This window comes from Armigeres subalbatus, chromosome 2 (assembly GCF_024139115.2).
Source record: "Armigeres subalbatus isolate Guangzhou_Male chromosome 2, GZ_Asu_2, whole genome shotgun sequence".
Taxonomy (NCBI): domain Eukaryota; kingdom Metazoa; phylum Arthropoda; class Insecta; order Diptera; family Culicidae; genus Armigeres; species Armigeres subalbatus.
The window spans coordinates 374,527,020-374,547,916 of NC_085140.1; the positions used below are offsets into that span (position 1 = coordinate 374,527,020).

A 20,897-nucleotide genomic window follows, 5' to 3' on the forward strand; every position below is an offset into this window, starting at 1 on the left:
TGCAAAACATGTGTAAACAAACACACCGAATCTCAACGCCATCGACGTCGACATTGCAACTCACAATCTCATTTTGACAACACGATGGCGCTGGTATGCTCTTGCATACATAACGACACTAGCGCACAGTGGCATTTTTTGATGACGCTAGCGCTGATTATGCACGGGATACCGGCGACATTCCAAAGTAATTTCAAAATAAACAGTCAAAAGTTATCACAATATGGCAAGTGGAGCTTCAACGTCTGTTCTCTGTGCTCATACGCAGGAGGTCGTGGGTTCAATCCCAGGTCCGTTCCATTCTCCTACTTTGTATCTTTCTCTTTATTTCTCATGTCCTAGCAATCGCTAGAACTGGAAATGGACTTCCATACCGTTTCCATTACTATTCCTATACCTTCAATTTGCGTATTCTAACAGTAATCTGCTACAATTGGAAATGAACTATAGAGCTCGTTTTCTACATCCAATTAGAAATTCCATCAGTTACCTATCTATCACATTGGCAGCTCGTTAACCAAGACGGACCTCTGCCTCTCGAACCTAACCCAAAAATTCCAACAAATTCCGCATGAACTCGTGGCAAGTGCAAAGGTATATTCGGCTTGCAGTGGGCGAGTGATTGCATTATCATTTCCTCCCCTTCCCTTCATTGACTTGCATTCTGACGTGGCAGGCGCCAGTAAGACCTAACAAATGAGATCACCAGTACTTGTACATTGAAGATGTGTGCTAGTCCCAAGCAAACATCTGCTGGTTCCCTGTGCAAGAACAGCTGATCTGGTCATAATGGAGTAGCAACTACGAGCAGTCAATCAAGCTCAAGCTCAAGCTCAAGCTTTAGCCTGGCTCATCCCGAATCTCTCCAACAGGTGGTCAATGTACGTAAGCAATCGCAACTTAAAAGTCCCCCTTCGCTTTTTACCTCCATGCCCAGGAAGTGACTACCGTTCCCCATCAGGCAAATCAACTCAAACACGTTGTTGAGAGCGGCGTGTATCCGGCTGATATCTTCTTCGTTAGCCGATGCGATAAGAATGTCGTCGACGTATACTACAAAAAAAAAAAAGTTTTACAACGTACCTTTTTGAACAACAGACATTTTCTGCGGTAGACTGTTGAAACCCAAGCCGACCAAGAACATCCTACAGCTTCTTATTTCAGCATCTTGCCGACTGTCGTAGGCCGTAAATGCAACGCTTCAGTCGACACATCAACTCCTCCTGACCTGGTACCGCAAACCCCGGCGGTTGTTTCATGAACACCCCTGAGCCACAATGCGAGTCTCAACGCCTTTCCCGATTCGTTATTTTTTACCTTAAAAATCCATTTAGTACCGATAACCCTGCGGCCTTTGGGCGGCGGCACGAGTTCCCAAGTCTCGTTCCGACGATGCGATTCGAGTTCAGCAGCCATTGCATTCCGCCACACTTGTTTTTGTTTCACTTCTTCAACACTGTTTGGTTCTTCTTTTTTGGCAGATCCCGCACTTCCTGCTGTAATGTCAACTTCAAAATCTTTGAGATACTGAGGCACAACACCACGATTCATCCTTGTAGATACCGTACTTCACGGCTTCGAGGTTTTCCTCGTCGTCCTGCATCTAGTAACATACAGGTTGCCATTTCGGTAATTGAACTCCGTGACTCCGTTGTAATGCGGCGAGTAAGCCGTAGCATATTGTGGCACGATTGCTTCCTTCTTGTAGAAGCTTTGCAACTCAGAGTTATCGAACTCTCCGCCACCGTCAGAGCGGATCACGCGAGCTTTACGTCCTAATATATTTTCGACTCATCTCACAAAGTCCTTAATATTTCCCACAACTTCTTCAGCAAATACGTTACAGTGAACCGGCTGTGATAATCAATCAGATGCATCACATAACGATTGCCGCTTGAAATTGTTTTCTTCCCTGGATCGCATAAGTCGGTATGGACAATGTCGACCTGTTATCTAACACGGAAACAATCCTGTCGAATGACGGGGGCAGACTACGTAAGAGCATACAAATTTTCGTGACAACATCCAGTCTCGTTCCAGCGACATCAAAACGATCGAACAGACCATCGATCTCACTTAGGTGCTGTTCGAGATAACCGTGCTCAACTAAATTGATCGCGCACAATTGCTTCAATAGCGAAACCCGAACCGAACGACTTGTCTTCTGGTGATAGCTCATTATAACATTATATTATTATAACATTATTGATAACGTCATTAGATTACTTTTTGTTTTTCACGAGTGGCAAGACAATCGTGGCTATCGCCTTTCTATAGTCACTGCACCAATCTTCATCACGGTCTTCTTCTGGAACCGGATCTTCCACCGTGTACCAAAGATCCTCCCGGCACAGAAGCATTTCTAGACGTAACTTTATCGTAATAATAATAGTGTAAAAAAAGGTTGCCAGTTTATTTCACGGCGGAGCTGATAATCTAGGCAAACATTAGGGAAGAGTGTAATCATTGTCGCAAATGAAAAGTTCTCAACAATTATCTCCCCACTGACTTCTCCAAATTAATAGAAGTGTGCGTGATTTCGCAATATTCCTCTCAAAGTGTTTGTGATATTTGCTGCAACTTATTACAGCTTTTATTTTGTACATCCTACACAGTGACATTAGTGTTGGTGATTCTGGCTGTTGAGAACTCAATATTTGTTGCAGATAAAATGGAACACAGCATTGTCTGCATCCCTACAGATGTGGACAAAGAATTATCGCTATTTTCTTTTGTTGCTTGTTTTTTTCGGTGACAGTTACACTTTTTCACTGGTACTATAAGTGTCAAACTCACGGAAGCTTGAAAATACCCATTAATTGGGTTTCATGTACCCATTATTTGTCGCAGTACTGAAATGTCAAACAATGGGTATTTTTTTAAATACAAATAATGGGTATTTAAACCTCATATTGAAATTCCTCGCTTCCTATACGATAATGGGTAAATTGTACGCTTCATTTCAGAAATAAATGTTAACACCATTTTTTCTCCGTTCCGACGCGTTGATTTTCGTGCGGGAAAAATATTGAATTTCCCTTTTATTCTTGGAAAAACAAATACGGTAAGTTTATTGGAATTGATACGTATGTTTGAATTTCAATTTGACCCCAGAATTTTACCGAAATACGCGGCACTACTGACTTCCAATCGTTTTTCTTGTTCCAGAAAGCAGTACGCAGATGGGGGAAATTTCGAATGATCGTGAGATTACCAGAACAACTTTTGGTCCACTCCAATCATCAGGGACTATGACCGGCTGCAGGATGAGACACTGGTGTGATACCCCTAGCATGATACTTGTTGCATCACCATCCGTGTACGGATCAATCCACCGAAGAAAACGCCGGATGTTGTGGCAAAAATGCATCGTGTAAAAGTTTTAAACATTATTATTTAAGAAAATTATTGAGATTACTTTTTATATTATGAAGCAGTATTATGTATGTTTAATACATCACAGAAAATAAACTAAACATTTTTTTTTTTATTAAATCTATTTATAAGTTGTTTCCATTGCATTTGAAACATAACCTCAAACAAACGAAGAAATTTATTGGGGCTTTTGTACCCATTTTATCAATAATAACTAGGAGTGAAAACTACTCATTTATTGAAGTTTCGCTAGCGTACCCATTAATTAGGGTCTCGCCGACATTTCTCACCAACACGAACGCAGGTTCGTGGTTGCAAACAATCCCATTTGATTTTGCCGTGACAGCTGCTCGTGGTTGCAAACAAACCCAGTAAAAGTGTGAGTGAAACGTGCGTGTACGTACACGATCGCTAAAAGCCTAATGAGTAAATCGAGTTTACTTATTAAATGAGTTATGCCGCTTTTCTTCGAAATGGGTACGAAAGTACCCATTAATGGGTACTTGAAGATGTCCGTGCTGGTGTAGATGACAAAAAAACATTGTCTTCAACATGACACAAAAAACGATCATATTTATTATATTATTGCCGTTTTCTTATTCACCATATAAAAGTAATTTGTATGAAAACAATTTTACATGGTGGTTGGAAACCCCATAAAAAATTTTTACGTAATAAGTGTACGGTTCCTTTCGGGTCTCACGTTATTCAGTCGAGTACATGAACATGGGTCAGTTGAAAGCCATCCCGGGCCTTCCATTTCTCACTGGAGATCCATCCCGTTTAATCGGGCCTCCGTTCTCCGTTCAGATTTGTTAATATGAGGGGCATCCCAGCGTTCCGGGTTAATTAATGACTGGTTGAAAATTCTACATTCTAATTTCCTTTATCTGTCGATCGCGTTGATCGTTGATCGTATCAGTTTATAAAATGATGTGTGGACACGTTTTATTCGGGAAAATTCTGCGGTATTTGGCATACTGCGGACATATTGTCAGTACTGGTGGTAGAGCGTTCGCCCATGAAACCCACTTGTACAGCCCTACGCACTCTTTTGAAATTACCAGGACTTCATCCTTCTAATAACTAGTAATTACCCCAGTGCATTAGCATAATCGTTTTTCTAAATAAACTGACCGTTTCAGCTCAAACACATATTGTAGCTTGATGCAATATGTCAATAAATTATTTTTTTAGCTTCCTAGATTTACTTAATTGTTCCAAGGTAATTTTGTGAACTTTTGTGGCATAGCATCCTGTAATATAAAAATCAGAACACGTTACCACCGTCGATCGTCCGTCCGTTCCTGTTATCATGAGTACCTCTACCCATCTTGTTTTATTACTAATCTAAATGAAACCTTAAAAAACTCATTTCAAACTGTCCCATCTACGTGGTAAATAAACTGCAAACTACGGCAAATCTTTTTAATAATTGAACCGACAACCACCGCTCCCATCAACCTGTTATCCGTTCAATTAATGAAACTCACGAATGAACTCCCGAACTTTGCACCTCACCATAACACCTCGGTCCTCGATTGTATACCATAAATGCTCGGAAATCAATCAAATATACATAAACCCTAAATTCTAAATAAAACAAAACTTCACCGTTGCTTTTCCGTGTCATGTGCACCAATCAACCAACACGTGATGCTTGTGTTCATGTTTGCCCACTCCCCTCCCGTGTGCACTCCGACCAACAACAGCCGTCGCCGAGGATGTTCAGGAAATCATCCAGGCTGCGATAGCCGAGCATGACACCACCGGTGACGATGACGACTTGGACGATCTGGCCGAAGAGGGTGATGAATCCGAAGACTTTGAACAGTTGGACCTGGAAACGGACAAGAGTGGCAAAGTTCGAACGATCAAAAAGCACTCGAAGGTAAACATCAAGATCAACAAACAGTTGGTGCATAGGCCCAACGTGGAAGATATTGAGTGGGAGGTGACCCCCGTTGTGTCGACGGATGATCAAGCTGAACAGTCGGAAGTGGTTACGAAGGAGATCTCGTCGGTTAACTTGGAAGACGTGTCCAACGATCGAAGGTATAGTTTGGACAGAATGGATCCATCGCCGGGATCACTCCATGCCCCAGGACGAATGTTTGAGAAGTCCTTTTCGACCCCGGGCGCAGGTGAACAGAAAACCGAACAAATTGTGATCATTTCTTCGGATAACAACATCTCCGAGGTGGCAGCGGATTACTCCGGCGACATAGATGAGTTCATTTTTGTGCAAACGTCGCCGGAGAACTACGCCAAGATGGAGAAGGATCAGAATGCAACCGACGAAGATGACAACAGCAATCTGGTGATAATTACTGAGGAACACTACGACTACGAAATGGAGGACGACCGACGATCAAGCGTGATCGATCAGTCTCCGCAGGACGAAGATGATGCCCCACATAAGTTCATCGTTGGAAGCAGTAGCTCGGAAAGTGACGAGGGCAGAAATTTAGCGCCCGATCAGCTGGCCGGATCCAACTGTCCCACTCCGTCCATTATTGTAACGCAACCCGGAGCCACGAGTGTTACCGGAGGGGCTAGCTACTCCAGTCGGACAGGTGGCTCATCCAGTGGGTCGGACGTTGCTCTGCACGAAACTGGCGGCGAGCTGAGTGATGACGACGAAACAGGTAATACCATCAAAAATTTTATTATATTCATTCACCCCTCTTTCTCTACATTGGTTTAGTCCCAATCCCCTCATTACTGTAACTCGTCCGCGAGTGGTATTTCGGTGATAGGATTACGATAGTAAGCGCATTTTCCCGTACAGATTCGGTTGTATGATTTATTATTTCAAATGAAAGAACTACAAAAACTAAGCGGATGAAAACGATATAATGAAACGTTTCGATAATGGTTTCTCTTCCGTTCTGTACAAACAACACTCGCTTGTTATGGCCTATTTTCGTTTTATAAATGCTTTGGTTTCCGTTTTATTTATGACAATTATTTAGTTTCGTTCTTTTTCAATTCTTGTTAATTTTAGCTTCAATACAATTCCTTTTAACTTTGAATCGGTTTTTCTGGGTAGTTCCGAATTAGGAGCTTTACTAACACATATCACCACACCTTCACGCAGAGATCATGCACCAGTAACTGCGAATTATTCGATTTTTTAGATTAAGACGATCAGGTTAAAATGTGTTAACAATCAGTTCGGTTTACGTAAGATTCCTATCAAAACAGAATGACAATTGATTGATATTCAATTCGAGGAATTGTATAATGTGGTTGAGGTGTTTCCAACATAATTATATTTTGTACAGTTTTTAACTACAAACGAAATGAATTCATACGTTACCGAAACTGGTGTTTAAGAATGATTTCTCAAAAATATGTGTGTTGGAGAAGTCTTACGTTACGAATCCGATTCATTTGAATCGTTTCCCCATTTTAATTCTGCTTATTTGAGGCATCAACTTTTGTTCGAAAATGCATTCTTCGAACATAAATATAAAAATAAGTGATACCTACACCATTTAATTCCACAACGCTGCAAACCCTCGAATTGAATGTCTCAAACGCCATCAACCTTATATTCACTAAATCACGACTGATCGCGAGCACAATCGTTTTTTAACTCACCATTATGTATATTGGCCATTGCTATTCGCCTCTCAAGGTAAAGTCACCTCTGCCCAGCCAAAATATGAAACAGCCGCCCCTCACGCCACAGACATTTCCGAACAAGCGACTCCAGTGGAAAACGCTGCCTCTCCCAATGGGTCGGACAAACGTTTATCCCAAGTAGGACCGGATGAGTCAGAAGACAAACCTCAGGAAATTCAGATGGTGATCTCTGACGCTGATGCCATCGACGAAAGCGTTACAGAGCCGCACTCGGAACCGAAATCGGTCGTATCTAGCTCCGGTGGCGATGGTGACGACTCCCAGGGTCTGATTGACATTGAAGCTATCAATTGTGAAACACTTCTGGATGATGACCATCGGCCACCACCGTTTGGTTCTGGGACGGATATCCTCGTGCCGATCCAAACCACCGATATCATTCACCCTTCAACTAACGAACCGAACTTCTGCGATCTAACTGCTGACGGTGATGGGATCAGTTCCGAACAAGTGGTGACGGTTATTCAGAATATCTCTTCCGACGAGAGCCACTCTACTGATGATAGTATGTAGAACTGTAACCTCTCAATACTGTAGCCCCTCTATTTCTTCCTGTATACCTGGAGTTTGCTCTCGTATTCGCTACAATCCTTCAACAGTTGTTTCACGCAACTTTTTCGCTACTGTGATACTGTTCTTATCATGCACAACCCAAAGCTACTTCTCACCAATGTGTGTTACTAACCCTGAAATTTTCGTGTGTCTCTCTTCATCGAGTACCGGCTATATCAGATCACTGATGTTGCCCTACTTTCTATTGCGTGTTTGATTTATTTCTATGTATTTGAAGTTTTATTTAAGTTAAAGCTTTCCTTAGTTAAAAGTTGCTTCGCTTTTTTTTTCTCTAGATTAGTTTTGCTTTGCTGTCAAACATACATTTTTGTGATTTTTTCTAAATTGAACCTCGTTCCATTTTTTCTATAATGCATGGTAGTTTTCATTCTATTTGCAGTGACGAATTCATTATCATCTGTAGTAGAAGCATAACAACTTTATTAACGTCAAAAAATGGCAATAACCGTAGGTCAACATTGTAAATCAACTAAACCACTAATAAATCATAAGCTTCTGCATTATATTTGCTGGTTATAACAGCAAATTTAAACGAAAGTCCTTTGCTTGAATGTTTCCACAATTTCAAGAATTCATCGCCTCCTCGGAATGATTGTCTCCCGTAACGTTCAAGTAGAATTCACTAACAGACCCCTAAATGAATTTTGTATGTTTTGTTTCTCAAAATCGTCATTAAAAGCTATATAGTGAACGCAGTAAGAGTGCCTGATAACAATTCAAATGATTGAAGTTCATGCTCCGTACTTGCTGCATTGAAGATAGAATCTAATGTCTAATTGAATATGTTTGCAGAGAACTACCTAGTGCAGAATAACGACCAGGTGATATGTGTTGAGCCCAGTGAGCCACCCGCGTTCAATAGCTTGCCGACTGAAGACAGTCGAACGGAGAGCAACACCATTGTGGATGAAACGGAAGATGGGTAAGTGCCATTTTTCACTCTATTACAGATAATAGACATTTATTTTCTCCAGCTCTTTCTGAAGCTCATGATAGTACTCTCTTTGTCATAATGGCAAATATTAGTCAAACTCATCCAGACATCTATCAAACTGAGTGAGTATCGACATGAATATCAGACAGACTTGTCAAATACTTGTTATTATGACAAAAAGTGTACTGATCCCGTGTAGAAACCGTGATATTGATAGCAAACCATGATATGAACTTGTTTAAAACAAAGTGCTATAAGAACAAACGGAAATAACAAAAAATTGCACCACAATATCATATAAAAATATAAAATTTAGCTATTGATGAGAACAAATAAATATATTGATCAATTTTATAAGAACGATTATGATTGGACTTTTGACACATACGTATTTCGACCTCAACCGTAGTCGAGCTCGGTGGTCTAGTGGCTACTGCTTCTGCCTTAAAAGCAGGAGGTCGCGGGTTCAATTCCAGGCTCGTCCCTTTCCTACTTTGTATTTCTATTTTAGTTCTTTCTGTGTTTCACGTTCTACCAAAACGATTCCTACTGTTCTAACCTTCCACACAATCCCAAAACCTCCAGTGGCACCTATGAGAGGTCGTAGAGTTCTCTGTATCTTTCTTAAGTAGGTGTCCAACTAACCATCCTTTCCCTTCCTCAGCATTCGCAAGGACGTGGCCAGGACAGATCTCGACTATTGGAGGATGCATTGCTTCCATCTAAGAGATAGTGATTAGTCCCAAATCAATATCTGTGGTAACGGATGAAAGTGATGCTACTCTCATACAATAGTCTTGGCTTGTACCTGTTGAAGATCAAGTAGGCGACCTATTAGAAAATAATCAAGCAAGCGATGAATTATTACAGTAGCTGTCAATACAGGAGAAGCAAATAAATTTCATTCTTTGTTCAGACGTTAAACAGATAACATTGCTTTTAATGCGATCTACGACAACTCTAATGTCCAAGAGGTTATGGGCCTATGAACAGTTGAACATTTTTTTTTCCGAAAATATATTAAGCTCGTTTAGTGGAATGTATTAAACCGTCTAAGACGAATTAAGTACTGTTCATTTAATTCCACCAGTTAATTTTCGTTATCTTTGCAGATACGTATTTCGACCACACAGTTGTGGTCGAAATACGTATCTGCAAAGATAACGAAAATTAACTGGTGGAATTAAATGGACAGTACTTAATTCGTCTTAGACGATTTTTTTTTTTTCAAGAATCACTAAAGCTAACCGGTCGAAACTTTGGGTGAGCTCAAGATGGACGCCAACAAGGTCATTTTGGAGCGCCTGAACAACGCCAACTATGAGAGCTGGAGATTCAGAACTGAAATGTTGCTGATTAGAGAATCGTTATGGAAGTTTATTTCGGAACAAGCGCCTGAACCAATAACCACCGACTGGAAGTCTGGGGACGATCGGGCAAGGGCCACTATCGCGTTATTTGTTGAAGATAGTCAACATTCAATCATTTTCAATTGCAAGAGCGCAAAAGAAACCTGGGAAGCTTTGAGAGAGCACCATCAAAACGCGTCGTTAACATCGAAGGTCACTATACTCAAACGAATTTGTCAAATGGAATACCGAAATGGAGACAGTATGGAACAACATATTCAAGCTATGGAATTACTGTTCTCTCGTTTATCAAATGCTGGTCAAAAACTAGATGCGCCACTTATGGTAGCCATGGTTTTGAGGAGTTTGCCTGACACGTATGATACTTTGACGACGGCGTTAGAAAGTCGCTCGGACAATGAGCTCACGATGGAACTTGTGAAAGTAAAACTTATCGACGAATCTTTAAAGCGCTCCAGATGTATTAGCATTGGGGAGTCCATTTTGAAGATTGAAACCGGCAAGAAAAGAATTCTGTGCCATTTTTGCAACAAACCTGGTCATATCAAGAAAGAATGTCCATTGCTACAGCATCAAGTTCCAAGTCAAGTTCATAATCGAAATCCTGATATTCGTCAAACTAATCATATCAAGAAACCAAAGCCAAGTTGCCATATGTGTAGTGAATTGGGTTTTTTCAAAGACTATCAAAAAATTACTGGAATGACCGTTACATTGGCAGATGGTAATGAAGCTGCAGTAGCTGAAAGAGGCAGTGGTACTCTGGTTTGTATGGATGATGCACAAAATCAAAATGAGGTGAAGCTTACAGAAGTATTACATGTACCAAAGCTGGATGCACATCTGGTTTCTGTTGGAAGACTTACCGAAAAAGGTGCAGATGTGCTGTTCACTGAAAATACTTGCAAAATTATGAAAAATGGAAGAATCGCTGCTGTTGCAAGTAAGAAAGATGGATTATATCGTTTACATATCCTGGAGAGAAAGGCACTAAGGGCTAATATGGAACACCCTGATAACTGCATTCATGAATGGCACAAGAAATTAGGACATCGGGACTCGGAAGCCATAAAGAAGCTAGTACGAGACAACCTTGCAACTGGAATTCAAATAAGAAAATGTAGTATTGACGAGAAATGTGAATGTTGCTTAGAGGGAAAGCTGTCTAGGTTACCATTTCCAAAAACCGTTGGTGAACAATCAAAGAAAATGCTTGATGTAGTACACACGGATGTTTGTGGTCCCATGAAGACTATTTCGCCTGGAGGAGTTCGATATTTTATGAAGATGATAGATGACCACACGAGATTTACGAAAGTATATTTTCTGAAACGAAAAGATGAAGTACCAGAGAAGGTCCAGGAGTACGTGCAGATGACGGCAACACGTTTTGGGAGAATTCCGACCATTATTCGTTCAGATTCAGGAGGAGAGTACAAATCGAAACATCTTGGTCGGTACTATCGTAGCAAAGGGATAACCCCACAGTATACAACAGCATACAGTCCTCAGCAGAATGGAACTGCAGAAAGGAAAAATAGAACTCTCGTCGAAATGGCACGTTGCATATTAATTCAAGCTAGAGTGAATGTACGTTTCTGGGCTGGAACTGTCAATACGGCTGCTTATCTACAAAATCTACTACCAACAAGAGCAACCAAGTTAACTCCATACGAAGCATGGTTTGGGAGAAAACCGGATCTGAAGCATGTTCGTGTTTTCGGAAGTCAAGCTTATGTGCATATACCTGACCAGAAAAGGACCAAGCTGGACTCCAAAGCTGTGAAACTTACTTTCATGGGTTATGCGGATTCACAGAAAGCATATCGTTTTGTGGATTTATCAACAAACAAACTCACATTCAGCAGAGATGTACGTTTTATTGATGATGGAAAATTACTACAAAAACAAACAGAGAAGATTTCAGAAAACTCAGAAAAGATAGAATTTGAGCTGCTCAAATCTGAAGTGCATGAAGAGCAAAATCCTGAAAACGTTTCGTTGAATTCTGAACAAAATATCGATGAGGATGATTGTTTCCTAGATGCTAGTGAGGAAGAGTCAAGCTCTAGCAGTGAAAGCGAAGAGAATGCTCCTGCAATCAATATTTTAAGAAGATCTGAACGAAGTACACAAGGAAAAATTCTTAACCGTTATATGATTGGTATGGCGAAATGTCAATTCCCAGAGCCTCGTTCCTACAAGGAAGCTGTTGAAGGTCCAGAAGCTGAATTATGGAAATGCGCTATAAATGAAGAGTTACAGTCACTGCAAAAGAATAAAACATGGGAACTAGTATCAATTCCACCTGATCGTAAAACTATAGGTTGTAAGTGGATTTTCAAACGCAAGTTAGATGAAAACGGAAATGTAGCCCGCTACAAAGCACGATTAGTGGCACAAGGGTTTACGCAGAAGTTCGGAACCGATTATGACGAAGTTTTTGCTCCTGTCGTGAAGATGATAACATTTCGAACGCTCCTATCAATAGCTGTGCAACGAAATTTGCTAATCAAACATGCAGATGTAAAAACTGCTTATCTCAATGGTCAACTTGAGGAGTCAGTCTACATGCGTCAGCCACCCGGCTGTGTAATTGGTGATAAGAACTATGTATGCCGTCTACAGAAGGGTCTTTACGGATTGAAACAGTCTGCAAGAATTTGGAACAAAACGCTAGACAAAGTACTTTTAAAATGAATTTTAAGCCTTCTGTGAATGATTCTTGTTTGTACGTTAGACATCAAAAGGAAAAACTGAATATTTAGCCGTATACGTAGATGATTTCATTGTAGTATGTGAAACTGAAGACGAAAACAAAGAAATAATAGAAACCCTGAATCAAAGTTTTGAAGTGACATCACTTGAAGACATGAAATATTTTCTGGGACTACAAGTTACACGTGAAAACGAACATATTACCTTGCATCAAAAATCATATATTCTGAAGTTGCTGTCACGTTTCGGCATGGACGATGCTAAGCAATCAAAGATTCCTTTGGATCCAAGCCACCTACAACCAAAGGAGGAGGAAGAGGAACTGCCGAATAATAATCAATATGCAAGCCTAATTGGAGGATTGTTGTATGTGGCTATCAATACTCGTCCTGATATAGCAGTAGCAGTTTCAATCTTAGGAAGAAAAACCAGTCGACCAACGCAATCCGATTGGGTGGAGGTAAAAAGGATTCTAAGATATTTGAAAGGTACAATTGATTACGAATTGCATCTTGGCGGCAATACATCTCCATTAGAAGTTTTTGTGGATGCCGACTGGGCTGGAGATGCCAGAGACAGGAAATCAACGTCCGGATACTTATTGAGATACGCTGGAGGAATGATCGCCTGGTGCTCCAGAAAGCAGGACAACGTTACACTAATATGTGGCTTTGGCAGAAAGTTGTAAGGAGTTAAATTGGATATTACGTCTTTTTGATGATCTTGGAATCACTACCAAACTACCAATAAGAATATATGAAGACAATCAAAGTTGCATCAAGCAAATTGGCGCAGCAAGTATTAATCGTAAATCTAAACATGTCGAAACTAAACACCACTTTGTACGACAATTAAAGCAAGAAGGAATAATCGATCCAGTGTATCTTTCAACTGATGAAATGATTGCAGATATGCTGACGAAACCTTTGCAGTATATCAAGCTATCACGTTTTAGACAAGCTGCTGGAATACATCCATCGAGGAGGAGTGTTGAAGATCAAGTAGGCGACCTATTAGAAAATAATCAAGCAAGCGATGAATTATTACAGTAGCTGTCAATACAGGAGGAGCAAATAAATTCTTTCATTCTTTGTTCAGACGTTAAACAGATAACATGTCTTTTAATGCGATCTACGACAACTCTAATGTCCAAGAGTACCACCTACGAATTTGTGCGAATTGCTCAATGCTAATGCTAATGCTAATACGTATTTCGACCTCAACCGTAAAGCCGTACCGTACTTGACTCGACTAAAGTCATAGCTAAAATTATTAGAAGACGAAAAAAAAGTTTTTGTTTGTAAATCAATAGTTACATGTCAAACCTCCATGACTCGATATCGACTCATGGAAGCAAATTATGCCATATTGAAAAATATTTTCTGGGTTACTGTGATGGTCCATTCGAACAGTTTTCTAGAGATTTGCTATAGACCAATGCAAACTCTAACTTAACATCCCTTATTTTGACAGATCACAGAGCTTGTTTACAAGCCGTTAGAAAAAAAATCGATGAGGGAAAATTAAAATTCATATTTTAGTTTAAAATTGCTGCGAACTGAGTATTTCAGTGATATTCTTTGCATTCAGCATGAAATCAATCGCAAGGGTCATCTACATGGGAATAAAACGACCAAACAATTTTATCGGAAGCTTCGCCGGAGACTGGTGAAAAGTCCTGGTGAAATAGCTCTGTGAACTGTCAACCTACGTCATCATGCACTGGTCTATTCCTCATCTCGATATTCCCATGAGTCGATGGTCCCTTCAATATCAACTCATGGAGGAGACTGTACTTGATTATTTTCAATAGTTTCACTATTTTTACACAAAATTGATTATATTTATAATCTAATGATACCATAAAGTTGTACCAAATACTTCTTCTTGTTGTTGAAATAATTCGATGAATGTTGGAAGGTGCAAAATTTGATGGAGCTCTACACTGCCCATGATCGCATATTTGTAACATTTGCATTTGGTTGATTTTGAAAAGCGTTTGTCAATCTTCTCCAGGAACTCAATAATTTCCAGCTTACCACAGATAAGCAAGATAGTAGAGTCTTTTTTTACTGTTGTGTGATTAGATTCAGTAAATTAAGCTTTCTGAATGATTCACAGGCTTTTTACAAAATGAACAAAAATGCGAGTGTTACAAATATGCGATCATGGACAGTACAGCTACCATGGAAAGGAAAGGGTTATCGTGGCTTGACACTCATTCGAATTTGAGAACCGGTTTCAATCAACCCAACTATTTGGAAGACCTTCAGCGTTTTTATTGTTTGTGGGTTGATACGCTTGATGCAGCTGTCGTGCTCATAGAAATTAAGGTATGAGGACAATCTTCACGCAATCCAAATTTAAAAGTACTCACGTTTTCAATGGTACACCACTCAACACGAAAGCAATGCACAACTGTCATTTTTATTATTTCAGCTTTCAGGTAATTAACGTTGATTGAACTATTTACCAGTAATTACTCGTTATTCGTACACACAATTAATTGCTTTACCCAGGTAACCGTAAGCATTAAAATAAGCCGTACGTGCGACTAAAATGCTATCACATAGCTAACAAACTTTATACTGGCTCTTTTATAGCCCTATATAGCCGAAAAGGCGAAATAAAGTGCTAGTGGTTACCTGGGTAATCCAGCGGTTCTCATCCTGGGGTACATGGACTCCTGGGGTACCATCGCTGGCCCCAGAGGATACCTCGGACAAAATGCGTAATAGCGGATGTATTACAATTCCGAAAAAAGTTTTGCTCCTTACAAATCTGCAGGGGATAGCATATCAAACATGTTTTGAAAAAGCTTTTAGTATGCAGTTTTGCTACTAGGTATATTCCCATATCCTTGCGTCTATCACTGTAAGCAAAGAGTTTTAGACCCATCAGTGTGATCTCATTTCTTCTGAAATGCTTTGAACGTATTATCGATCATCACATTCGTGATGACTTTTTGGCGAACATGCCTCTTCATGTTAATCAACATGCTTACCAATCTGGAAAGTCCAACTCTTCTACACTAGACCTGTGCGCCGAAGTATTTGAGAACGGCGGCGGCGTAAGGCCATTTTTACACCGGCGGCGGCGGCGTCGGCGGCGTCACGCCGTAAGCAATGTTCGGCGGCGGCGGCGGCGGCGTGAATCGGCGTAAAGAACTTTAAGCATATAAAAAAAATTTACGCTGCAAGGCATATGATGCTTTTTATGAACATAAGATTGTTTTGTACAATTGCTAGCTACAGTCAGACTGATGGAATGAACATCTTAATAGCTATAGCTTGTATCTTCACAGCAAAAGTTTACATTACATCCTCCACTAGGACATTGCCGCATCACAGCACATAAGTTCATTGGAAAATTCGATTATAAATCCAAAAATTCGTTTGGAAATTCACCTAGATATTCCTCAGAAAATTTAAAAAAGGAATTCTGCGAATTGATTTAGAATTTCCCTCATGAATTCCTTGAGAACTTCCTCCTAGAATCTTCCAGAACTTCTTTCCAAGAAATCCCTTTAAAATTTATTTGGGTATTTCTTCGGAAATTCGTTTCAAAATTTCTCCAAAAGTCCCTTCAGGAATTTCCTTAGAAATAAGTTTAGGGATTGCTTCGGAAATTCTTTCACGGAGCCTTCGGGAATTGAAAATTCGGAATACTTGTTTAGGAAAATCCCTTTAAGAATTCTTTAGAAAATTACTATGAAAAATCTTTCAAGAATTTCTATAGGAATACTTACGGACACTATTTTAGGAATACATCCGGAAATCCCTTTAGAAGAAAACCTTCAGACTTTGATTTGGGATTTATTTTAAATTCCTTCAGGAATTTCTAATAAAAATTCTTCCAGTAATTCCTCTAAGAATTTATTCAGTTATTTTTGGTATTTTTTCAAAATGTTTCTCTGGAATTTATTTGGAACTTTCTCCAGGAATTCTTCCCGAGTTTCCTATAGGAAATCCTCCGGAAATTCCTTTAGCATTTCTTCCGGAAATTCCTGCAGAATGTAGATCTTCGAAAATTTCCTTTAAAATTTCTTTAAGAATTCTTTCAGGAATCTCTTCTGAAATTTTTTTGGAAAATCTTCGGAAATTTCGTTTATAAATTCCTTAATTTTTTAATCCGTCGTTGAAGTGTTTTTTAATTGAAAATACGTTTAATACTCAAATTCCTTTAAAAAATGCTCCAAATTAGAATTCGTTCCGGAATTATTCCTGCAGGAATTTCGTATGGTTCTCTGAAAAAAATTCTTAAGGAAGTTCCAAAGGAAAAATAAATAAAAGGGCTTTCCGGAGGGTTCTCTGAAGGAACCTTTGGATGAATGTCCTAATTAATTCCTGGTGGCTTTTCTAAAGAGATTTTCAAAGAAATTTCTGGAGGGATCTCTGACTCAATTTTCGAAGGAATAACATAAAATGGAAAAAGACCCTGAAAAGATTTTCGAACAAAATTTTAAAATGAATTTCTGAAGGAATGACCGAAGGAATTCTGAAAAAAAAAACTTACAAAGGAATTTTTAATGGATTTCTCAAACAAGTAGCTATTGGAATATAAATAAAAATTTCTATATTTCTCCAAGAGTTTCTCGGAAAATCCGGACAGCAGTAAAACAAACTCAATTTTGACTCTAGAATCAAGACTACATGTCAAGAAAAACTCCCAAAATAATGAAATTGCGGATATAGACCGTTCCTATAATTATAAATACACTAAGAAAAAGTCACCAATTGAAATACCGTTTGTAATTCAATGAAAATGTCGATACCTCCTATAAATTACATCATACTCTTTCACGTGATGTATAACTCTCGATTTTTTTGCTTAAAATAAGGAAAATATGTAACTTTGATGTTTGACCAATTTTTTTTTTTGCTCTAAATGGGTTATTTTTGGAACGTATTTTTTGGTAAACTACTTAGAAAAGAACGTATAATGTAATTTTCAATACAGACGCATAATAATGTCTGTCTTTTCGCATTAACGACGAGATCTGGCTGGAACATAATTTCAATGACCTGAAAATTTCGAAAAACCACAAAAAAGTATTTGAAAATGAATAATCATCATATTAGTCTGCGATATTAGTTAGGATATCGTTTTAGAATCAGACAATTTTCACGTACGGTTTATCTTGGGGTTTCATTTGGACATTAATGACACATACCACATAGCTCCAAAAAGTAAAAAACTGGTTGCATTGGTAAAAACGAAAGTTCGGAATAATTTTAAATGTTTTTTGGGGCTAATTGCTATTCATTTGAAATTGCTCTAATTCTCGTCCATTAGCAATTATTTAAATTTTAAAATTCATAATGCTTGTTTAATGAGTATAGAACCCAGATAGAATGGATTAAGTAGTGATATTGATGAAATTTTTTATGTAATAGCTGAAAAACACGTTGTGCAAAATCCTCGAAACATTGCGAAAGAAAAATTATATCACTTGACAAATATACGAAACATTCTGGAAAACTCGATGTTGTATGAAATTAAATAGAATGTTAGGATATATGTAACCATAACACAGTAAATTATTTGAAAAAAAAAATGGAATTATTCAATAAACAAAAAGTATTTATAACTAGCGGAAGCGTTGCCCGGGTGATATAAATGTCACATTGAACTATTTGCAGCGCCGCACTCTAGATCAATTTCCGTGCGTTTGTTTTGTTTCCCCAACAGCTGACCCAAAATAGTATTTTAATGATTTTTTTTATATTTTCCCGTTGAACCCGTTCCTAGCTTTTTGTATATACAAAACGAATCGATAAGGGAAAGAATCTTGAAATCGGTCGACTCGTTCGCGAGTTAAATCGTCAGGACGGAAATCTCAACTCATTTTTATTATATAGAAAATTATCGGAACGGTCTAATTGAAATTGAGAAAATTGAGAATTTACTGCAGGAGTTCCTTCGAAAATTTTAAAGGATTTTTTTTCGTAAATACCTCAAATAATTCCCTAGGAAATATATTTAGGAATTACTTCGGTAAGTCATCAAGAAACTCATTCCAGTAAACCTTCAAAAATTCCGTAAGGAATTCGATCGAGAATTTTTCCTCATTAAAAAACTTCCACAAACGCAACCAGGTTTTTCTTTGAAATTTCCCTCGGGAATTGCTTCGGAACTTCTTAGGACCCTAGGAAATTTCTTAAAGAATTCTTCCGGAAATTCCTTCAAAATTTCTTTTAAGATTAATTCTGACAAATCCATCAGGAATTTCTTCAGAAATTCCTGTTGAAACATTTTTAAAATATTCTACCCATGCAGATGGGTCCACTTTCCCTCAGTTGTAATGGATTTTACGCGCCCTTGAAGAAGCCATCTCTCGGAAAGCTCAAAAAGGATTGCGAATCAATTTTGTTAGTCTGATGGATTACACTGTTAAAATGAGATTCTCTGTATCCCGCCGGTTTCGCGTAAGTGTCTCTGCTTACGGGTGTGCCACCTCCGTTTTCACCCTTCATACAGCAGTGCATTGAAAGCAGAATGGTGATTAAATTCGACTGTACTATTTGGTGGAACCGTATGCAGAGCAAGACTCAAGCCTGGATAACTGCATAAATACATAAGTAACTGTACCAGTTCCTAATTTGTCCAATTTCTCCCATAACTCCGAAAATAAAACAGCTTTTCAGGGATTTTTCAGGGTTGGCCAAATTAGGCACTAAGATGGCCAAAACCGGTACACTTGCACTACATACGAGTTTTCAGATATCAGATATAATTTCCTCCTAAAAGAATTACCTATATTCTTAAATTTCTTAAAGAATTACTTTGAATTTCTTCGAAATTTTCTTCAGGGATTCCGTCAGAAAATCCTCCAGAAATTACTAAGGAGATAGATCCAGAAATTTCTCTAAGACTCTAGAATTTAGACTCTAAGAATTTTCTTTATGTGTTCGTGCAGAACTTCCTCCAGGACTTCCTTCGTAAATTATTTCAAGAAAACCAAGAAAATTTATTTGGGAATTGTTTATCAAAATAAATTATTTTATATAGATTATCGTGGGCTTCGCGTAAGTGTCTCTGGTCTGCCTCAAAAACTCATCTAGTAATTCCTTCGGAACTTTCTCTGCCATTTTCTTTCAAAATTCTAAGACGCATTTTTGGATATTTCCGTACGAATAGCTAGAGCCATTTTCAAAGGCACTCCTAAAGAAATAATCGACATTTTTAAATTTCTTGAAGAATTTCTTTGGACATTCCTCCAAGAATTCCTTCAAAATTTTCTCCAGGGATTCCTTCAGAAAATCCTCCTGAAATACGAGGATAAATCCAGAAAATCCGCAAGACTAAGAATTTTCTTCAGGTATTTCTTCAGAACTTCCTCCAGGACTTACTTTGGAAATTATTTCAGGAAAACCAAAAAAATTCTTTGGAACTTGTTTATCAATATAAATCGAAACCAGTTTTTTTTCAGAACATTTCAGGCAATTTAAGTACAATGAGGAGTGAAGGAAATGTTCAATTTGGTCGGTCACATGCCCCATTGTGCTGTAGCTTTTGCATTCCATATCACGAAGCGAAGGGAAGTTTGGAAAAATCCTAACAGACTGGGAATCCAAATCCAACATTCATAGTGTTGACTTGTAGCCACGAATATAAGCACTAGACCAATTAAGATGTAAAATTCAAACCTTCAAAAGATGATGAACCACCCAATTCGACCAGAATGAGGTTATTCCACATGAAGTTACATATGAGAGTAGAAGTTCATCGCTACACTCGTTGATTTGTAGGTCTGTAGACAAGAAGATGACCTAACATTTAACATGCCAATACGGGTAAATGTGACAGAGATAGCAAATAAATCTGCTAAAGTTATAATAGCTATTTAATTAATGCATGATAGGTGATTTTTGTGTTGGCCAATCATCGGCGTGAAATACGAAATTCGGCGGCGTGGAGTCAACCGGCGTATGGCGCGCCGCCGACACCTTGACCGGCGTCGGCGTACGCCAAAAAGTGTCGGCGGCGGCGGCGCACAGGTCTATTCTACACAAGGTTGTCTACGACATCGAGAAAGCATTTACTCAAAAGCATTAATGCTTGGGTGTTTTCTTAGATATTGAAGGTGCTTTTGACATCGTGTCTTTCGATGCAATATTGGAAGCCGCACGTTGTCATTGGCCACTTAATATAATAACCAAATGGATTCACTAGACGCTTAAAAACCGACATCTCTACTCGACATTACGTCAAGCAGTGATTAGGAAATTAAGTGTCTGCGGATGCCCTCAAGGGGAGGTGGAATCTCGTTGCAG

The 20,897-nt window shown here is 38.9% G+C and overlaps 1 protein-coding gene across 9 annotated transcripts in view; it reads left to right on the top strand.

Annotated features, from left to right (window-relative positions):
• The window catches only part of LOC134213104 (ankyrin-3-like), a 305,479-nt gene that overhangs the window by 275,088 nt on the left and 9,494 nt on the right, over positions 1-20,897 (top strand). For 6 of the 9 annotated variants that reach the window (XR_009979402.1, XM_062691712.1, XM_062691710.1 and 3 more), the window contains 3 exons: positions 5,088-6,023; positions 7,019-7,531; positions 8,392-8,521. Coding sequence is in view for 8 of the 9 variants with exons in the window: in XM_062691712.1 (XP_062547696.1) it covers positions 5,088-6,023; positions 7,019-7,531; positions 8,392-8,521 (1,579 nt within the window). In the remaining variant the exon portion in view is untranslated. The remainder of the gene's footprint in view (positions 1-5,087; positions 6,024-7,018; positions 7,532-8,391; positions 8,522-20,897) is intronic. The other 3 variants (XM_062691716.1, XM_062691715.1, XM_062691717.1) reach the window with 3 other exon arrangements.